The 15369-nt window shown below is 56.4% G+C and overlaps 1 protein-coding gene across 2 annotated transcripts in view; it reads right to left on the reverse strand.

Annotated features, from left to right (window-relative positions):
• The window catches only part of CRTAC1 (cartilage acidic protein 1), a 145774-nt gene that overhangs the window by 47540 nt on the left and 82865 nt on the right, over positions 1-15369 (reverse strand). For both annotated transcript variants that reach the window (XM_069460248.1, XM_069460249.1), the window contains exons 3-4: positions 14120-14316; positions 2042-2178 (exon numbers count right to left, since the gene is read on the reverse strand). In XM_069460248.1, coding sequence (XP_069316349.1) covers positions 2042-2178; positions 14120-14316 — 334 coding nt within the window. The remainder of the gene's footprint in view (positions 1-2041; positions 2179-14119; positions 14317-15369) is intronic.

Raw genomic sequence — 15369 nt, forward strand, 5'->3', positions numbered from 1 at the left:
CCGGATCGCTGGGTGGCCCCAGGGGTTCTGATTCAGGGGAGTCGGGGGGCCTGAGGATGTGTATTCCCAATAACGCTGACGCTGCTGGTCTGGGGCCCACACTTTGAGAATCACTGACCAGGCGCACAGATTAAAAGGCCCCAGGTACAGGCTGTGGGGCTGAGTCAGGATGACTAGGGTGAACACGTGGTTCACCCTAAAACCTAAAACCTGTGGTTGGAAACGTGTGTCTGATACCATTTCACCCAGAGGCAGGGTAGCCGAGGGGTAGTGAGGGATCTGCTTCAATTTGGGGCAAGCAGGACTCATTCCTGGCTTTGCCTGCCACGTCATGTGTGACCAAGGTCAAGTTGCCTAATTGCCGGAAGCCTTAGTTTCCACATCTGTAAAATGGGATAATGATAGCACCTACTGCACGGGCTCATTATTACAAGGGTTCAGGAAGGTGATGCATCTAAACTACTTAGCACAGGGCTTGGCATGTTGTAGTTTAATCAGCCTTAGCTGCTGTTATTGTTATCCTGCTCTTGTGTTTTCCTGCTCCATGCTGCACTCCTCTTGCTCAGCTCCCAGGCTGGCGGCGGCCTCTCTCTGTGCCTCCCCTCACGGTTCTCAGGCCCCAGGGACCGCAAAGGTGGCGGCTGGATGCAGAAAGCAACCCTAGTCCTGGTGGCAGACCGAGGCTTGGGAGCTGAGTCTGGGGCTGAGCACGGGGAGCCCCGGCCTCTGATCACCCACCTCCGGGTGCAGTGCCAGTTCACATGGTGCCTTTGTCCTGTGGTTAAATGCGTGGGTGTGCAGATGACCTTGTGAGGACAAAGAGCACATCTCCTCATGATTAACCTGCCCGCCCCTCCCTCCAGTTCCCGGCGAACTTCCCACGGCAGCTGGGCATGGGGAGCCGGGGTCCTGGAGGAGAGAGACTGCTCCTGAAGGAGGAGGCCGGGCAGAGGCCCCCAGCCGTGCCCAGGCCTGGCACCCCCCCTCTCTGGGGCTGTTCACGGCTCGCCTCCCCGTCCCCTCCCACCAGGCAGGAGTCCAGGTGGCAGAGATTCAGGTCAGGGCTAAATGTGGCTTCACAGCCCAGCTTGGCTTCTCTTCCCAGCACCAGCTTGTTAAGAAATAAATATTTATACCTGGCACCTGCCTTCTCCCAAGGCCTGGAGGCCCCTGCTGTGAAGATTCACGCCGAATCCCCAATCCCCCAGTGCCATCTCAATCCCAAAGTGAGCCCACCCCCTTGCCCCTGCCCCCAGAATGGGCAGCAGCTGGGCCCCTGATTTAGAGATGACTGTTTACTCAGCCAAGGAGGTGGGTGGCAGGGGAGCAGGTGACAGGAGGGATAAATCACCTCCACAGCAAGCCTCCGGCTCTGGCTGGGTCTGCTGGGACCTGGGCCTGGGTGGGTGCCCCCCCCCCCCCAGGGCAGATGGCTGCAGCTGCTCCTGGCCCTCCCCACTCGGCCTTTCCTCCCGTCCACTTTGGGTGGGGCCACTGATACACTACAGTGCTTGTGTATTCAGGTACCCTCTGCCCACCCACCTATGAAGCCCCCACTGTGCCTTCATTTGTCCCTAAGTATTTACGAAGGGGCCCATGGCTCAATGCCTGGCACACAGGACACGCTCTGTAAATGTTAGTTGAATGAGTGAATGAGCACAGGATTTAGAGCTAGAAGGTTGTGACTCATGTCCTGACCACACCCCTAATCCATTCCGTGTCCCCAGGCAAGTCACTGCTCCAAGCTGGGCCTCTGTCCCTCCCAATGTCCAGTGGACACAATGACCCCCAGTCAGCTTCCTCACTGGTTGCTGGAGGGCCGCATGGGAGAAAGGATGTGAAAGGTCTATTGCAGCTCATCCTGCAAGGCTTAGTCATTAGCATTTAGCAGCCACTCTGTGCAAGACACTCTGCAGGCCACCGCACTGGTGAGAGCCACCACTCTGCCGGGGGATGTCTCCCTGGTGGCTCCTCTTCTGGCTGTCATTGCTGTGTGTCCTCTGCTTCTCCCCAGCCCCCCTCCATGCGCCCCTGCACTCACCTTCCTGTCCACACAGGCCACAGAGCGTCCGGCAAAGAGGCTGGCCACGCCACGGGCCACATTGACCTCGTCACTCAGGATGTCTTCCCACCGGTTATTGCGGAACTTGAACAACTTGTCGGTGTACGTGGCCACCCCTGGAGACAGGAAGAAAGGGAGGGCTGGTGGACAGCGGACCAGGGTCCAGGTTCTAATCTCTGTGCATGTCTCGTAGCACCTGCCACGAGGTGGTTGGGCCTGAGGTGGATGGTCCATCTGCTGCAGGAGACCTCAAGCAGGTGAGACTCCTCCCTGTTTGGGTGACACTCAGATGCTCTCAGCTGTGAGAGACTGAAGCTTATGAAGGTGGCCAGCCCAGGCCTCAGGAGCTAGGGAAGAATGCTACTGCTCCTACGTGTCTGGGATGACCTTCAACAGCTGGATTTCACACCCTGCACCATGTGCTCCTGCAAAATCATGAAGGAGAGCCTGGGACTGCCCATATTTCAACACCCAGACCCAACCCAGAGCAGCTGTCCTTATGTCCTCTGCTGGATCGTAGGAGAACTTGGGTCTCAGCAGAAATGGTCCTGGTTGGTGGGGAGGCCTTAGTCCACACTGAGGAAGGCACTGGAAGTTGAGCTCTGAGAGGGTGAGGGGTGACGGGTGCTTCTGCCTGGGCTGTGAGAAGGGGTTTGGGCAGCCCTGGGCAGCCCTGGTCTCAGGACTGGGGAGCCCTGGTGGGCTGTGGTCTCCACCTCTTTTGGATAACTGACCCCTTTGAGAACTGGATGGAGGCCAATGACCTTCAGCACCATACGATGTTCTGTATGTAATGTCAGGAGATCTGTGGCCTTCTGAAGCTCTTCCTGACTAAGAAGCCTGTTCTGGGGAACTGGGAAGAACTCCCGGTGGCTGGAGCCTCAAGCCTTTCTGAGCTCTCCCCTCCACCACCACCCTTAGTTTATTTCCTATTACAGCAAGACCCAGAGCATTGGTAGCTTAGGAGGGGCCACGTCCCACCCTCAGGGCCCGGCACAGGAAACACAGGGAGGGGAGCAGCTGGAGGAATTGGGGAAGGTGAACGTGGGGAAGAGTGGACTTGGGGCCAGAACCCTGAACTTGACTGGCGGGCTGGCAGGGAAAAGGCAGTGGGTGTAGACTGAAGGGTGACCACGTGGCCCAGGGGAGGAATTCCCGGCTTCCAGGAGATGGGCCGGAGTCCCAATCCCAGGGCTCCCTGGATTCTCCATCCAGGCTCTAGACTTCAGGCAAGGTGCTTAGCATCTCTGAGCCTCGGTTCTCTTATTCATGAATGGAGATGACAAAAATAACTGCATTCAAATTTACTGCAAGGAGTAGGTGATGCACATTAAAGGTTGGCTTCCCCCCCACCCCCAAAGTGGTCGCTATTACTAGGCAGAAATGAGTTTTCCTGTTTTATAGATGAGCTACTTTCTAAGGTCTTTTAGAGACATCAGCTCTGCACCGCAGGGGCTTGGTGAGAGTCGGTGATTCCGTGAGTGAGTGTGTGAGTGAGATTGAGTGTGCACATGCGAGTGTGTGGGAGAGGATGAGCACGAGAATGAGTGTGAACTGTGGAACAGAGTGTGACCATGACAATGAGAGCGAGTGTGAATGAATGAGTGTGTAAGAGTATGGGTGAGGATGTGTGAAAGTGAGTGTGAGAACGTGTGAGTGTATGAGCACAAGAGTGAGTGTGTCAGTGACGGCGCGTGGTGGGAATAAGAGTGTGCGAGAGCATGTGTAAGAGACTGAGAGACTGTGGGAGAGTGTGGGTGTGAGAGAATGAGTGTGAGAACGAGTGTGAGTGAGAGACTCAATGAGTGACTGCGGGAACGAGGGAGTGTGAGAAAGTGAGCGTCACGTGAGAACACGGGAGTGACTGTGTGAACGCCGACTGCAGGCGTGTGTAGGGGGACCAGAGTAATGGCCCCTCAGGTGGCTCAGCCCAGCAGAGGGCAGAGGGTTTGGTCCCAGGGGCCTCCCGCTGGGCCTCCTGAGACCATGGGACCCCCAGGGGCGGAGTGTCATCCGTGGGCCCTGGAGTTGGCCTCAGGGATGCCCACCGGACACCAGGGGGCAGAGGCCCTGACCCCGGGAGGAGGAAAAGGCCCTTCACGGGGAGGAGCCGGGGGGAGACAGACCCAGAAGGCCTGCCGGTGTCTGGGTGGCAGCGTGAGCTCAGGACCATCTCTGAGGAGCCCACACAGGGACCTGCACAGAGCTGCCGTGCTTGGGGGGACGCCCACAGGGAGACGGAGGAGCTGGTTCCCGGGACAAAAACACAGGTACCCGACCCAGTCGGCCCGAGTCTCCTCCTGTCAGCTGTGAGGTCTGGGGCAAGTCCCTGATCCTCTTCCAGTCTTGGTTTCCACTGAAAGTCGTGCATAACAGCTGTGCCTCTCTCCCAGCGTCGCGTGGGAATTACACGAGAAAACGCACGTCGAGAGCTGGCGACAGCTCCGAGAGACCCCAGGCCCACAGCCCCAGGCCCACCATCCCTGGGGTCCAGATGTGTTTAGAAAGTTGGATTTTTTCCTTCATGCTTTAGAACGTAACACAGCGCACACGCCGGTTATTACATAACAGCCCCGGCAGGGACTGGGGCAGCACCCTGTAATTAAACACATTAATATTTCTGCAGTAAAACATGAATATTCACACCAAATGGGATAAATAAAGCCTATAAATAGCTCATATCAGCTCAGGACAGGTTTTGCTATCAAATGAGTTTCCCCCAAACTTGAAAAAAGCACTTGAGGCTTTCAGACTGTTCTGGATTTCAGGACTGTGGTGAAGGCACTTGGACTTTGGCTGCCGTCTTCACGGCTGTCCCAGAGGCAGTGGCAGGCTTGTCACTGCTTCCAGACACCTGGGGGGCCTCTGAGGATGGCCCCCGCAGGCTTCTGGGTCCCCAGCCTTCCCCCACAGCAAGCAACCCTTGCCCATCTGTCCAACCAGGGCCCCCTTGGCCCTGTACCTGCAGCCAGCCTAGTCCTTTCCCGAAATACCCTGGCTCCACTGCTGCACAGCTTGGGCCACAGCGAGAAAGTGGCCGTGGCAGCCAGGGCTCCACAGAGCTCTGATGGGCACCCCTGGATTCAGCAGAAGGAATTCCTCAAGCTGCTGAGCTCCTGCCTCAGCTAGGAAAGGGTGACCTGCTTTGTTCACCTCCTCACCTCCAACTCCCTCTGTCCAACCCAGACAGCCTTTCCCCCTGTGTGCTTTGTGGGACCCTAGTCTCTGTGAGCTGCCTGGAGAAAGGGTTCCATGATCATCTGAGTTTGGGAAGGACTGCACGCCCACCTGCCTCTTGGAGATTCACAAAGACGTTGGTCTGTCAAAACTTTGAAAAGTCCTGCAATAATTACCTGCTTAATTTTTTTTTTAACCCAGCCTTACCCAAATGTTCCTTGGCCATGGAACCCCTTTTTGCAGACCACCTATTAGCACCCTGCAGAACCAGCACTGTCCTTGGCAAATTGCCATCCTAGGGTGCTAATGTCCGGCCAGGCTCTGGCTTTTTGGCCAGAGGGGTTAGGGTGCCTCGTGCCGTTGGCACCATCCCTCTTCAGCCTCCTGGCCTCCGAGCTCACCAGGGACGCCCAGAAGAATAAACTAATTAAGGTAAAATGTGCAACAGCGATGCGGAGCCTTGTAGATCATAAATGGGAACGGCAAAATCAATGGCAGCCCTTCTGCAGGCAGAGGCCCGGAGGCCGGGGCGGCAGAAGCGATGGGAGCCCGTGATTTAGGAAGAGCAAACGCTCTGGCAGCTGCAACCTGGGTAATTAGGTGTGTCAGGAAGACAGATAAACAGCGAGCTGTGCAGGTCGATGGCACAGGCAATAAACACCCAGCACTGGCCCCCGGCCCGTGTCCGCGTGTAATCCTGCCTTCTGGCTCCTTGTAGCTGCATCCCGCCCTGGGGGCCCCTCACTGGGCCAGGGGGCAGCTGCTCTGCAGGAGGAGAGGCTGTCAGGGGCAGGAGAGAGGGACTTTTGAGTACCTGGAGGAGACACTGAGAGGGTGGAGGCCTGGAAGAAACAGCGGGGGAATCGTGGGGTGGGGACAGGGGGCTCTGGGAGGTCATAGCCCGCATGAGAGGCAAGTCTGGGAATTTCCATTCCCACCCTGACTCTGGCATCTTTGTATTGAAAGAGCCTTGGAGGTCTCAGAGTGCAGTGGAAGTGCCAGTTGTTGCCAGGCGGCCATGGGAAGACGCCACCGTGCTTGCTGCGGCCAGGCGCCATGCCAGGTGCTGCGGGAGGCCACGGGAAGTGCCAGCCTTGGTCCTTGCCTTGGGTGCTAACAGTCCATTCACAACACAAGGAGTAAGTAAAGGAGAGGCCATGAGGCAGCAGTGACACTGAGGACACCTGCCAACTCCACAGCACCTTCTCTGTGCCAGGGGCTTCACATATACTCACTCGCCCTCACCACACCCACGAGGTGGGTCTCATGCCTCCTTTACACATGAAATGCCTGAGCCATGAGAGCTGCGGTGCTTTGCCTAGGAGCCCACAGCTAGCAGAGCCCAGCAGGGCAGGACGGGACTGTACATCCAGGAGACGCCATGAAATCAGGACAGAAGAGGTTGCTGGGATCAGGGAGGCCTTCCTGAGGGAGGAGGCACCTGACCTGGGACTTGAAGAGTCACAGTAACAACAGCAATGACTCTCGTATGTATGGGGCACTTAGCATGGCCCGGTTCTGCATGAAGCACTTTCTTGTTTTTACAACCATTATCTCGTCTAAACCCTACAGACCCTGAGTGGTGGTGTGGCCCCATTTTACAGATGGAGAAATTAAGGGGGGAGAGGTTAAGTCAATTACCCAAGGTCACAGATCTGGTAAGGGGTAGAGAGAGAGTCAAACCCAGGTCCTCCGACTCTAAAGCCTGGGTCAGCACTGCACTCCACAGCTCAGGCAGACGGGAGGAGTGGTGCTCTAGCAGGCAGGACGGCAAGAAAAAGGCACAGAGGGGACACTGAGCTGGCCTAGAGAGGAGGAGAAACATGGCGGGGCAGGGGAGACCCAGCAACCCCAGAACTGAGGGCAAGGGGCCATTCATTGGTGGCTTCTGATCTGGGGAAAGTCAGGGGAAGACAGTGTTTCTAGAAGATTGAGTTGGCCGTGGAGTGAGCTAGCAGGGGAGAAAATGCAGTGAGCAGCCACTTCTGCAGGAGCTCAGGCTTGACTGGGGTGTTGACAGTGGGGGTGGGGAGGAAGCGCCCATGGCAGGGGCCACAACAGGAGGCCAGGAGGGACCCGCTGAGTGTGGCTGCAGAGCAGGGGAGCTGTCCACAGTGTGGGGATGGTGACCCAAACAGGGATGCTGGGCCAGCTGGAGGTGAGGAGCAGGAGCTTGGCTTCAGAGAGTTTGCATTTGAAGTGGTCAGGAGGTAGCCAAGAGGTCACTGGCCATTAGGGGTGGCAGCAGCGGGGCTGGAGCTGGGGAGGGGAAAGACCAGGCCAAAGCCTGAGTCCCAGGGAGCAGCCACATTTGGGGTAAAGGAGGGAGAAGGGGCAGAGAAGGAGTTATTAGACAAACAGAAAATTAGAACTACAGGGCAGCCTGGAGCCATGCCAGGGTGAGACTGGGTCATAAAGAGCTGTTCTTCAGGACCACTGGGTGGAGTGCCCCCTCCCCAGGGGCTAGCCCCTCCCGGGAGATGGCCTGACTCATGGTCTGACACTGGTGACACAGAGAAGGGCGGGCAGGTGTGTGCGGCAGGGCAGAGGCCTCAACCTCCAACCTCACCCATGAGGCAAACAGCAGGGCTGGCGGGGTAGCCAGGAACATGCCTTCGTCTAGGCTGACCTTGGGCAAGTCATGAACTTGGCTTTTTCTCATCTGGAAAATGGGATCCTGAGAATGGGCACATATTTACCAGGTTGTTGTGAGGGTTAAATTAGATAACGTATGTAAAGCACTTAGAACAATGCCTGGCACACGATAACTCCAGTAAATAATAACAATGCCATCCTCATCCTCATCCTCATCCAGGGAATTACAGGGCATGACCACAGCAGATCCTCAGTGATCCACACCCCAGGACGCAACGGTGATGTTAAGTATAAAAGGCTTTACAAGGCTCAGTCAATGGAAAGCCAGCAAGGCAGTGATGGCTCCAGGGGAAGAAAGTAGCTCGGACAAAGGACACTGTAGCAGAGAAGGCCAGGCTCCCCTGGGTCCCATATAATTGCTGGCCCCTGCCCTCCTTCCTCCATGCCAGGGGGAAGGGGGAAACCCCTTCGGCTCCTGCCGGGAGCTCTGCCCACATTGGCTCCTTCAGTCCTGTCCGTGGTCATGCCAGGAGCATGGAGTCTTCATTCAGCAGAGCGAAATCAGGGCTCAGCGGGTTCAATCCTTTGCCTAAGGCTGCACAGCTGCTGTGAGGTGGCAACGCTGTGCTTCAGACAACGGTCTGCAAAGCCCCCTCACGTGGTATGAGAGAGCTGGGGCTGCTCGTGGGGGACAGCGCCAGCTCGCAAGGAGCCGTGTTCTTCGTCAGGACCATGGACGTGGCCTCCTCGCTCCCTCCCTGCTGCTCACTGGGCCACGTGTGTTGAGGAGCCCGAGCAGGTCCCCAGGCGCGGCCGTGCTGGGACAGCTGCAAATCAGGATGCTGCATCCACGTGAAGGCTGGCTGGGGATCAGGAGACCCTAGAATCCGATTTAGGACCTAGAGGAGCCTAGGAAGAGAGGGCGGAGACTCGGGGCAGTACATCTCAGGAAGATTAAAATACAGATTCTGGCCTAGGAGCTCTGGGAGCTGAGAGCCTGCATTTGTAGGAGCTTCCAGCTGGTCCCAGCGCTGCTGGGCTGTGCATCACACTCTGAGTCGTGAGGTGTAGAGTCCCTGGGCGCGGCTGGCACTGGCCGTGGGGGGAGGACCCGCCGCACGAGGGGTGCTTCTCTCGAGAGCAGACGGCTCATCTGCTGTGAAGGCAGAAGAGGCTGGAAGTGCCACCACCCGAATCCCCCTCTTTCCTCTAGCACAGTAATTGATGCCACCTCTCTTCTCTAGGAGGTCACAAAAGCCCCTCCTGAAGGTCTCTCTAAGTATGACACAGAGCCAGAAGCCATAAAAGAGTGATAAATCCACGTCCATAAAGATGAAAATTTTCCACATTACAAAACCCACCATGAGCAAAGACACAAGAAAAATGACAAACAAGGGAAAACTAACTATTTGCACCTTGCATTACAAAGGGCTGATTTCCCTAATTTATAAAGAGGTGTTACAAATCAATAGGAAAAAGACCAATAATCAATAGAAAAAATGGACAAAGGCTAGGAGCAGACAAGAGATTCAAATATATAAAAATATTCTCAGCCTCACTCATTTTAAGAAAAATGAAAATTAACACTATACTTGGATATCAATATTTTCCCATCAGATTGGCAAATACTAAAAAAATTGATGAAACATTGTGCTGGGGAGTGTTGGAAAGTGCCTGCTCGCATGTGTGGCCGACGGGAACGGAACGAGGAGTGTCCCCGTGCGGGGCAGTCTGGCAACGCCTACCCAAGCTGCACACTTACAGTCCTTTGGCGCAGTAATTCCATTTCCAGGAACTTACGTTACAAATACACCTGCCATTGTGGAAAACAGCATGTTGGACAAGCTTATTCATTTGGTGGCACTCTTTGTAAGGCCAAAAGATTGCAAGTAATCTTTCATCAATAGAGGACTGATCCAATTAATGGCAAATCTATACAATGGAGTACTATACAGCCATGAAAAGAATGAGAAAGCTCTCTGTGTACTGCTAGGAAATCATATCCAAAATATATTGTTAAATAAACAAAGAGCAAGGGGAGGAACTGTGAGTAGGACACACCACTATTTGTGCAGGAAGGAGGGAGGGACGTGTATTCTTTTAGCAGGGCCCTGCACATGGCGGATCTTCAATGAACATTTTGTTGAATTAAGTGAAAATGAGGTAGTGGCGGGGATCACGGTTCACACTGACCCATATGCTACCCACGCTCCCCTTTCCCGGGCCAGGCCACGTGGGCAGGACAGCTTGGGCTGCCCAGTGGAGCAGCCGGCATGGGCTGGAGCCCAGGCGATGGGCTCTGACCAGGAGCTGCAGGGATCCGGGGGTCCCCTCTGCCCCGCACACTCTCCCACCTGGTTTTCACTGACTAGTGCCGCCTGAAGTACCCGGGCTTGTATTTTTCTAGGTCAATTACACCATAAGCTGGTTTCCGGGCCCAGGCCTCCTTGGATGATGGTCAAGCTTCCTCCTTTTGTTTCCCCTTCCCTACATGCCAATTCCTAACCCTTGACCCAAGTTCACCTGGAGCCCTCGTCTGGGCAGTGTCTTGTTCATACATGGTCCTTTTCTGTCTCTGCTCCTAGGGCCTCTCTCCCACGGGCCAGCAGGACGGCCAGGGTGCCTTTACAAGCTCTGACCTTCTTCATAGCCACAGAATGACAATGGCTTTTGCTCAGAGTGCGTAAGTCTGAGGCACCATAACAAGTGCTTTTCATTCATTATCTCAAATATTTATTCAAAAACATGTATTTAGTGCTCGCTAAGGGACTAGCACTTGTTTGGGTCTGGAGCAGTGAACAAGACAAAGTTCCTGGCCCCACGGTGTTAAGACTGCAGCGGGGGAGACGGACGGCAAACAGCGTATTTTCAGATGAGTGCTGGGTGCAGTGAAGGAAAATCAGCCAGTTGAGGGCATGGGGAGGAATGGGGCTGTGACTTTAGATCAGGTGCTCAGGGAAGACCTCCTCTGAGCAGGGCCCTGAGTGAAGAGAAGTGAGCCTTGAGGACATCAGGGGAAAAGCATTTTAGGCAAAGGGAACAGCAAGTACGAAGGCAGCAGGCAGGAATGTCATGAGTGAGGACGAATCGGAGGAAGGCGGCCAGAAAGGCAGGCTGGGTCACACTGGGAGCGATGGCAAAGACTTTGGTCATAGTCTCCCGGGCCATTGCAGGGAGGGGGTGTATGAAGTCAGTATGTTTCCTGTCCTGCAGATGAGGGAGTGGGCACAGAGAGGTCAAGTGTCTTGCCCACGGTCACCCAGTAAGGGGCAGACCCCGGGTTTGTACAAACTCGCTCCCACAGGACACTGCCGGGAGCAGGTTCTCAGTCCTCTTCTGGGGACTGCAATGCCAGCTTCCCTAAGGCTGGCTGAGGCAGGGGAGAGGGACTGTCCTTCTGTGGGTCCCTCCAACACCCTGGCGCGGGCTGCTGAAGCCCACAGCTGAATGCCACAGCTGTGCCGGGGCTGGCCGGGGCCTCTGGAGAGGCTCTCAGGTTCCCCACAGTGGGCAGAGTGTCAATGGCTGAGCGCCGTGCCAGGGACCGAAGGAAGTGCTGACACGACACAAATGTCCCGGCTCCACACCCCACCCACTGTCGATGAGTCAATGGAACCACTCAACTGAAAAATTAACTCAACCCACAGACATCCCTCAAACCCACAGAAGGGCAGCAGGAGGTGTGGGCCTGGGGCTGAGGCTGCCGGCCACTGTCATCCTTACCCCAGCCCTGGGCCAGCTCCAGCCTGTCCAGATGTGCCCTCAATCCCAGGAAGCCCAGGGCTGAATGTCCAGCGAGGGCCAAAGGGGACCACAAAACGAACAACACAGGGACTTTGCCCTCAAGGTGCTTTGAGTGCAGGGGCTTGGGAGAGAGGAGTCAGATACCTGGAGAGATATACGGGACAGAGAACTGAGGACAGAGAGTGAACTCCACGAGGGCAGGATCCTTGTGTTTCGTTCACTGAGGCATCCTCCGTGCCTATGATGGTGCCTGGCACATACTACGTGCTCCATACTCGAGTCGGGCTATTGCTGGGCTGGGCGTGGAACTAATGTGATGCCAAGTTAGTGGCCTTTAACCTCAGCTGCACATGGAAATCACCTGGGGAGCTTTGTGATCCGGTGACAGGGTCTCACCCCCAGGTTCTGAGGGGACCGACAGAGTGCAGCTCAGCTAGGATGGGTGACAGCTCCCAGGTGGCTCTGATGTGCAGCCTGGGTGGGGAACCGCTGCTCTCGGATCCCCAGTGGAGCACGCTAAGAGCGTGGGAAGGGCTGGGCTTCGGAGCCACCTGGTGGGTCCTCTTGCCAGGGCCCCTCGCTTGTTGAGTAGGGGCGAGTGTGCCCCTTCCTCTGGCATCCTGCCTGCCGGGCCACACTGAACGTCCCTTCCACGGTTCTCGTCCCTACTTCCCAGCCCTCCGGAGTCTTCCTTGGGACTCCCCTTTTATAGGCAGCCCTTGACATTGCTCCCTTCCTGACCTTGTCCCACATTAAAGAGTTTATCAGCCCATCAATTAATTGTGTCCTAATCCAATCTTGGCTTGGCTGGAGAGAGGGCAGTAAATCCAGCTGGGTAATCATGCCCTGATATTTGTGTAGGGATAATTACTATCGCTCGGGCCTCACTTGGTGGCACGATGAGATGAAAACCCATAAAACACCACTTGGGGCTGTGGCTCATTGTTTCTTGGCTGCACTGGGCTGGCCGCCCGCCAGCGCGCCCGCCCCTGCCCCTGGCAGGGGCCCCAACCTCGTCCCCTCCCATTCATGCCGCTGGCAAGGCTCAACGTCACGGCAGTCTGGGGGCTGGGTCCTGGCTTGGACTTGACATTGTGACCCAGGGGAAAGCCAGTGTGTGTGGTTGAGGGGCAGAGAAAGGTGGTCCCAAAGCCAGGCAGTCACTGACTCCAGGAGGCTGGGAGGTCCCAGACGGTGACTGCTCGGGTCTGAAGTACAGGGTCTCATCCAGAGCCAACACAAGAGGCTGCTGCCATCTGGAGGAGTCCAGTGCACGCCGGACCTGGCCCCACAGGGACACAAGGCCCTCTGTCCTCCTGGTGGGTGCCATGGCCTGGGACTCCCGCATACGGCCCCACAGGAGTGGACTTCATTCTAGGGGGCCGAGATCCTGGGATCTGAGCCTGAGAAAATGTGAGCGTCGGGGCAGGAACCACCTTCATCTGCAGTCCCAGGGACACGGCCCCCAGTTCACGAGGCACCGAGCAACTGCTGTGAGTCCGGCTCCTCACTGGGCTGAGGACACAGGATGGGGGAAAAGCCACAGTGTCCTGACTACAAGGACGGTCTGGAATCAGACTCCTGGGTGTGAATTCTGGGACTTACAAGCTGTGTGGCCTTGTGCCTCAGTTTCCTCAACCATAAAGTGGGTTTACCAGTTCCTCCCTCATCGAGGGAGTGAGACCTAAATGAAATAGTTAACGTCAACACTTAGATCAGGGCCTGGCCCAGAGTAGGCGCTTACGGATCAGCTGTCATCACACTGTTACTGCCGTGTAGCCTTCTGGGCATCACTTGCCCTCCTCCCCTCCTGGTGTGCCGGCCCTGCCCACTCAGAGTGTAGTCCCTGGCGCAGAAGCACCCTAGCCTGGGAGCGGGGCAGAAACGCAGGGCCTCGCCCCACCCCCCGGACCTGCCGAGTCAGTCCTGCATTTACACGAGACCCCAGGGGACTCGGGTGCACACTCCAGCGTGAGAAGCTCTGGGCTAGAACAGGCTCCATGGGCTCCAGGTCTGTCTTCCTCAAAGTTGCATCCCCAGCACCTCTAGTCAGGCACAGAGTGGGTGCTCGGCAAGAATTGGTGGAATGAATAAACGAGCTCAGCTGCAAGTAGTGGGGGGGCCTTGAAGGATCTCCTAGCATCTTGGAAAGCCCCCTGTGAGCCAGCGTGGGGTTCCAGGGCAGCTGCCGGTTACGGCATAACCCAGGTGACAGTGGTGAGTGCCTGCACCAGGGCGGGAGCAGCGGGGCGGAGGCGAGGGGGGGGTCACGAGGGCTGGGGCTCGGCCTGGGAGGTGAGGAAGACACGGGCTGGGAGAGCACTGGCCTCCTCTGTCCACTCCACCCATCTCCAGATCCCGGCCCTGGAGGTGAGAGCTATGAGCTCAGGCACAAGAGAAGGGGTCGTTCTGGGACCAGGGGAGGTCCCGGAGGCAGCAGGGGACTGTGGCTGCGGCCGGGATCCCCAAGGCCCTCCCCCCAGTCAGTGCTGGGAGGGAGAAGGGGGGAAGCAGGAAGAGGCCCGAGGCCCCAATCCCTACCTGAGAAGGCGTTGTTGGTGTTGAGGAAGTAGATCTCTTCACGGCCATCCCCGTCGATGTCGCAAGCTGTGACCCCGATGGCATTCCCCTGCCGGTCCCGCAGCGCATAGTAGGGTGAGCTGCGCTCGTCCACCGCAATGTTCACCAGCCGCTTCTGGGCCCGGTCGTACTTCAGAACCAGGTTGGGGCCGTTGTACCTGGAGGGGAAGCCGGGAGGGGATGTTGGAAAGGAGCAGCTGGGCCCACCCAGTCCCACCTGGCCAGAGCACTGGGCTCAGAGTCCTCCTGGACACACTGTGGGGCAATTCAGTGATCCTGGCAAATCCTCCCCAGCCTTACCTGGGGGGGTCCCTGAGTCCCTGAATCAGATACCGGCCCAGGCCAAGTGAGAGCCAGCTGGGCCCGTGTGGGACACGCTATAAGGAGCAGGGTGGTGGAGGGGAGTGGGCAGCTTGTGACAAGCCCTTACCACAGGCTTCACTGAAGAAAACAAAAACCTCCCTGATGTTTACTTTGCCCATTTCAATGTATATATAATAAAAGGCACTTTCAACTTCTGATCTCGTGAATTTGAATCTAACAACAACTAATGAGGTTCATCAGGGAAACTGAAAGCTAAGAGAGGTTGAGTGCCTTTCCCAACGTAACACAGTAAGCAACAGGTGCTGGGACTTGAACCCAGGCCCTTACTGCTATTCCAAGAACCCCTGTGTGAACGAGCCGTGGAGGAGTAGAAGGCTTTGCTGTTAAGGTTTGAACAACTCTTTTCTGCCACAAAGTCCCAGCATTTAAACAGTAGCTTGGAGTTAGCGTCTCGGATGGGAGAATACGAACACATCTGAAGTTATTAGATGGAGCTGCTGGATCTCTTTCTCCAAGGCACTCAGGACAAAAGATTACCGAGCCCGTCACTCCTCACGTCTCCCGTTATCTCCTGTGTCTACACCACCTCCTCGCTGCACTGAAGCCCCAGGTATGTTCCTGCCTCAGGGACTTTGCACTTGCTGTTCGCTCTGGCCAGGATGCTGTTTCTCCAGATATGCCCAAGGCCGGCTCCCTGCTTCTCCTGCTTTGGGCCCTTGCTCAACTGTTCCTTCTCTGCGAGGCCTTACCTGCTCCCGCTCTCACAGTGTGCAGGCGCCACACCACCCTGCACTCTTCATCCCTCACCACTGCCCTCTTCCCGCAGCTTTGACTCCCAGCTGGCAACTCTCTGTCCTCTTGTTTATCTCTTCCCTCTCTGTCTGGTC

The sequence above is a fragment of the Eulemur rufifrons genome, chromosome 28 (genome assembly GCF_041146395.1).
Source record: "Eulemur rufifrons isolate Redbay chromosome 28, OSU_ERuf_1, whole genome shotgun sequence".
Classification (NCBI taxonomy): domain Eukaryota; kingdom Metazoa; phylum Chordata; class Mammalia; order Primates; family Lemuridae; genus Eulemur; species Eulemur rufifrons.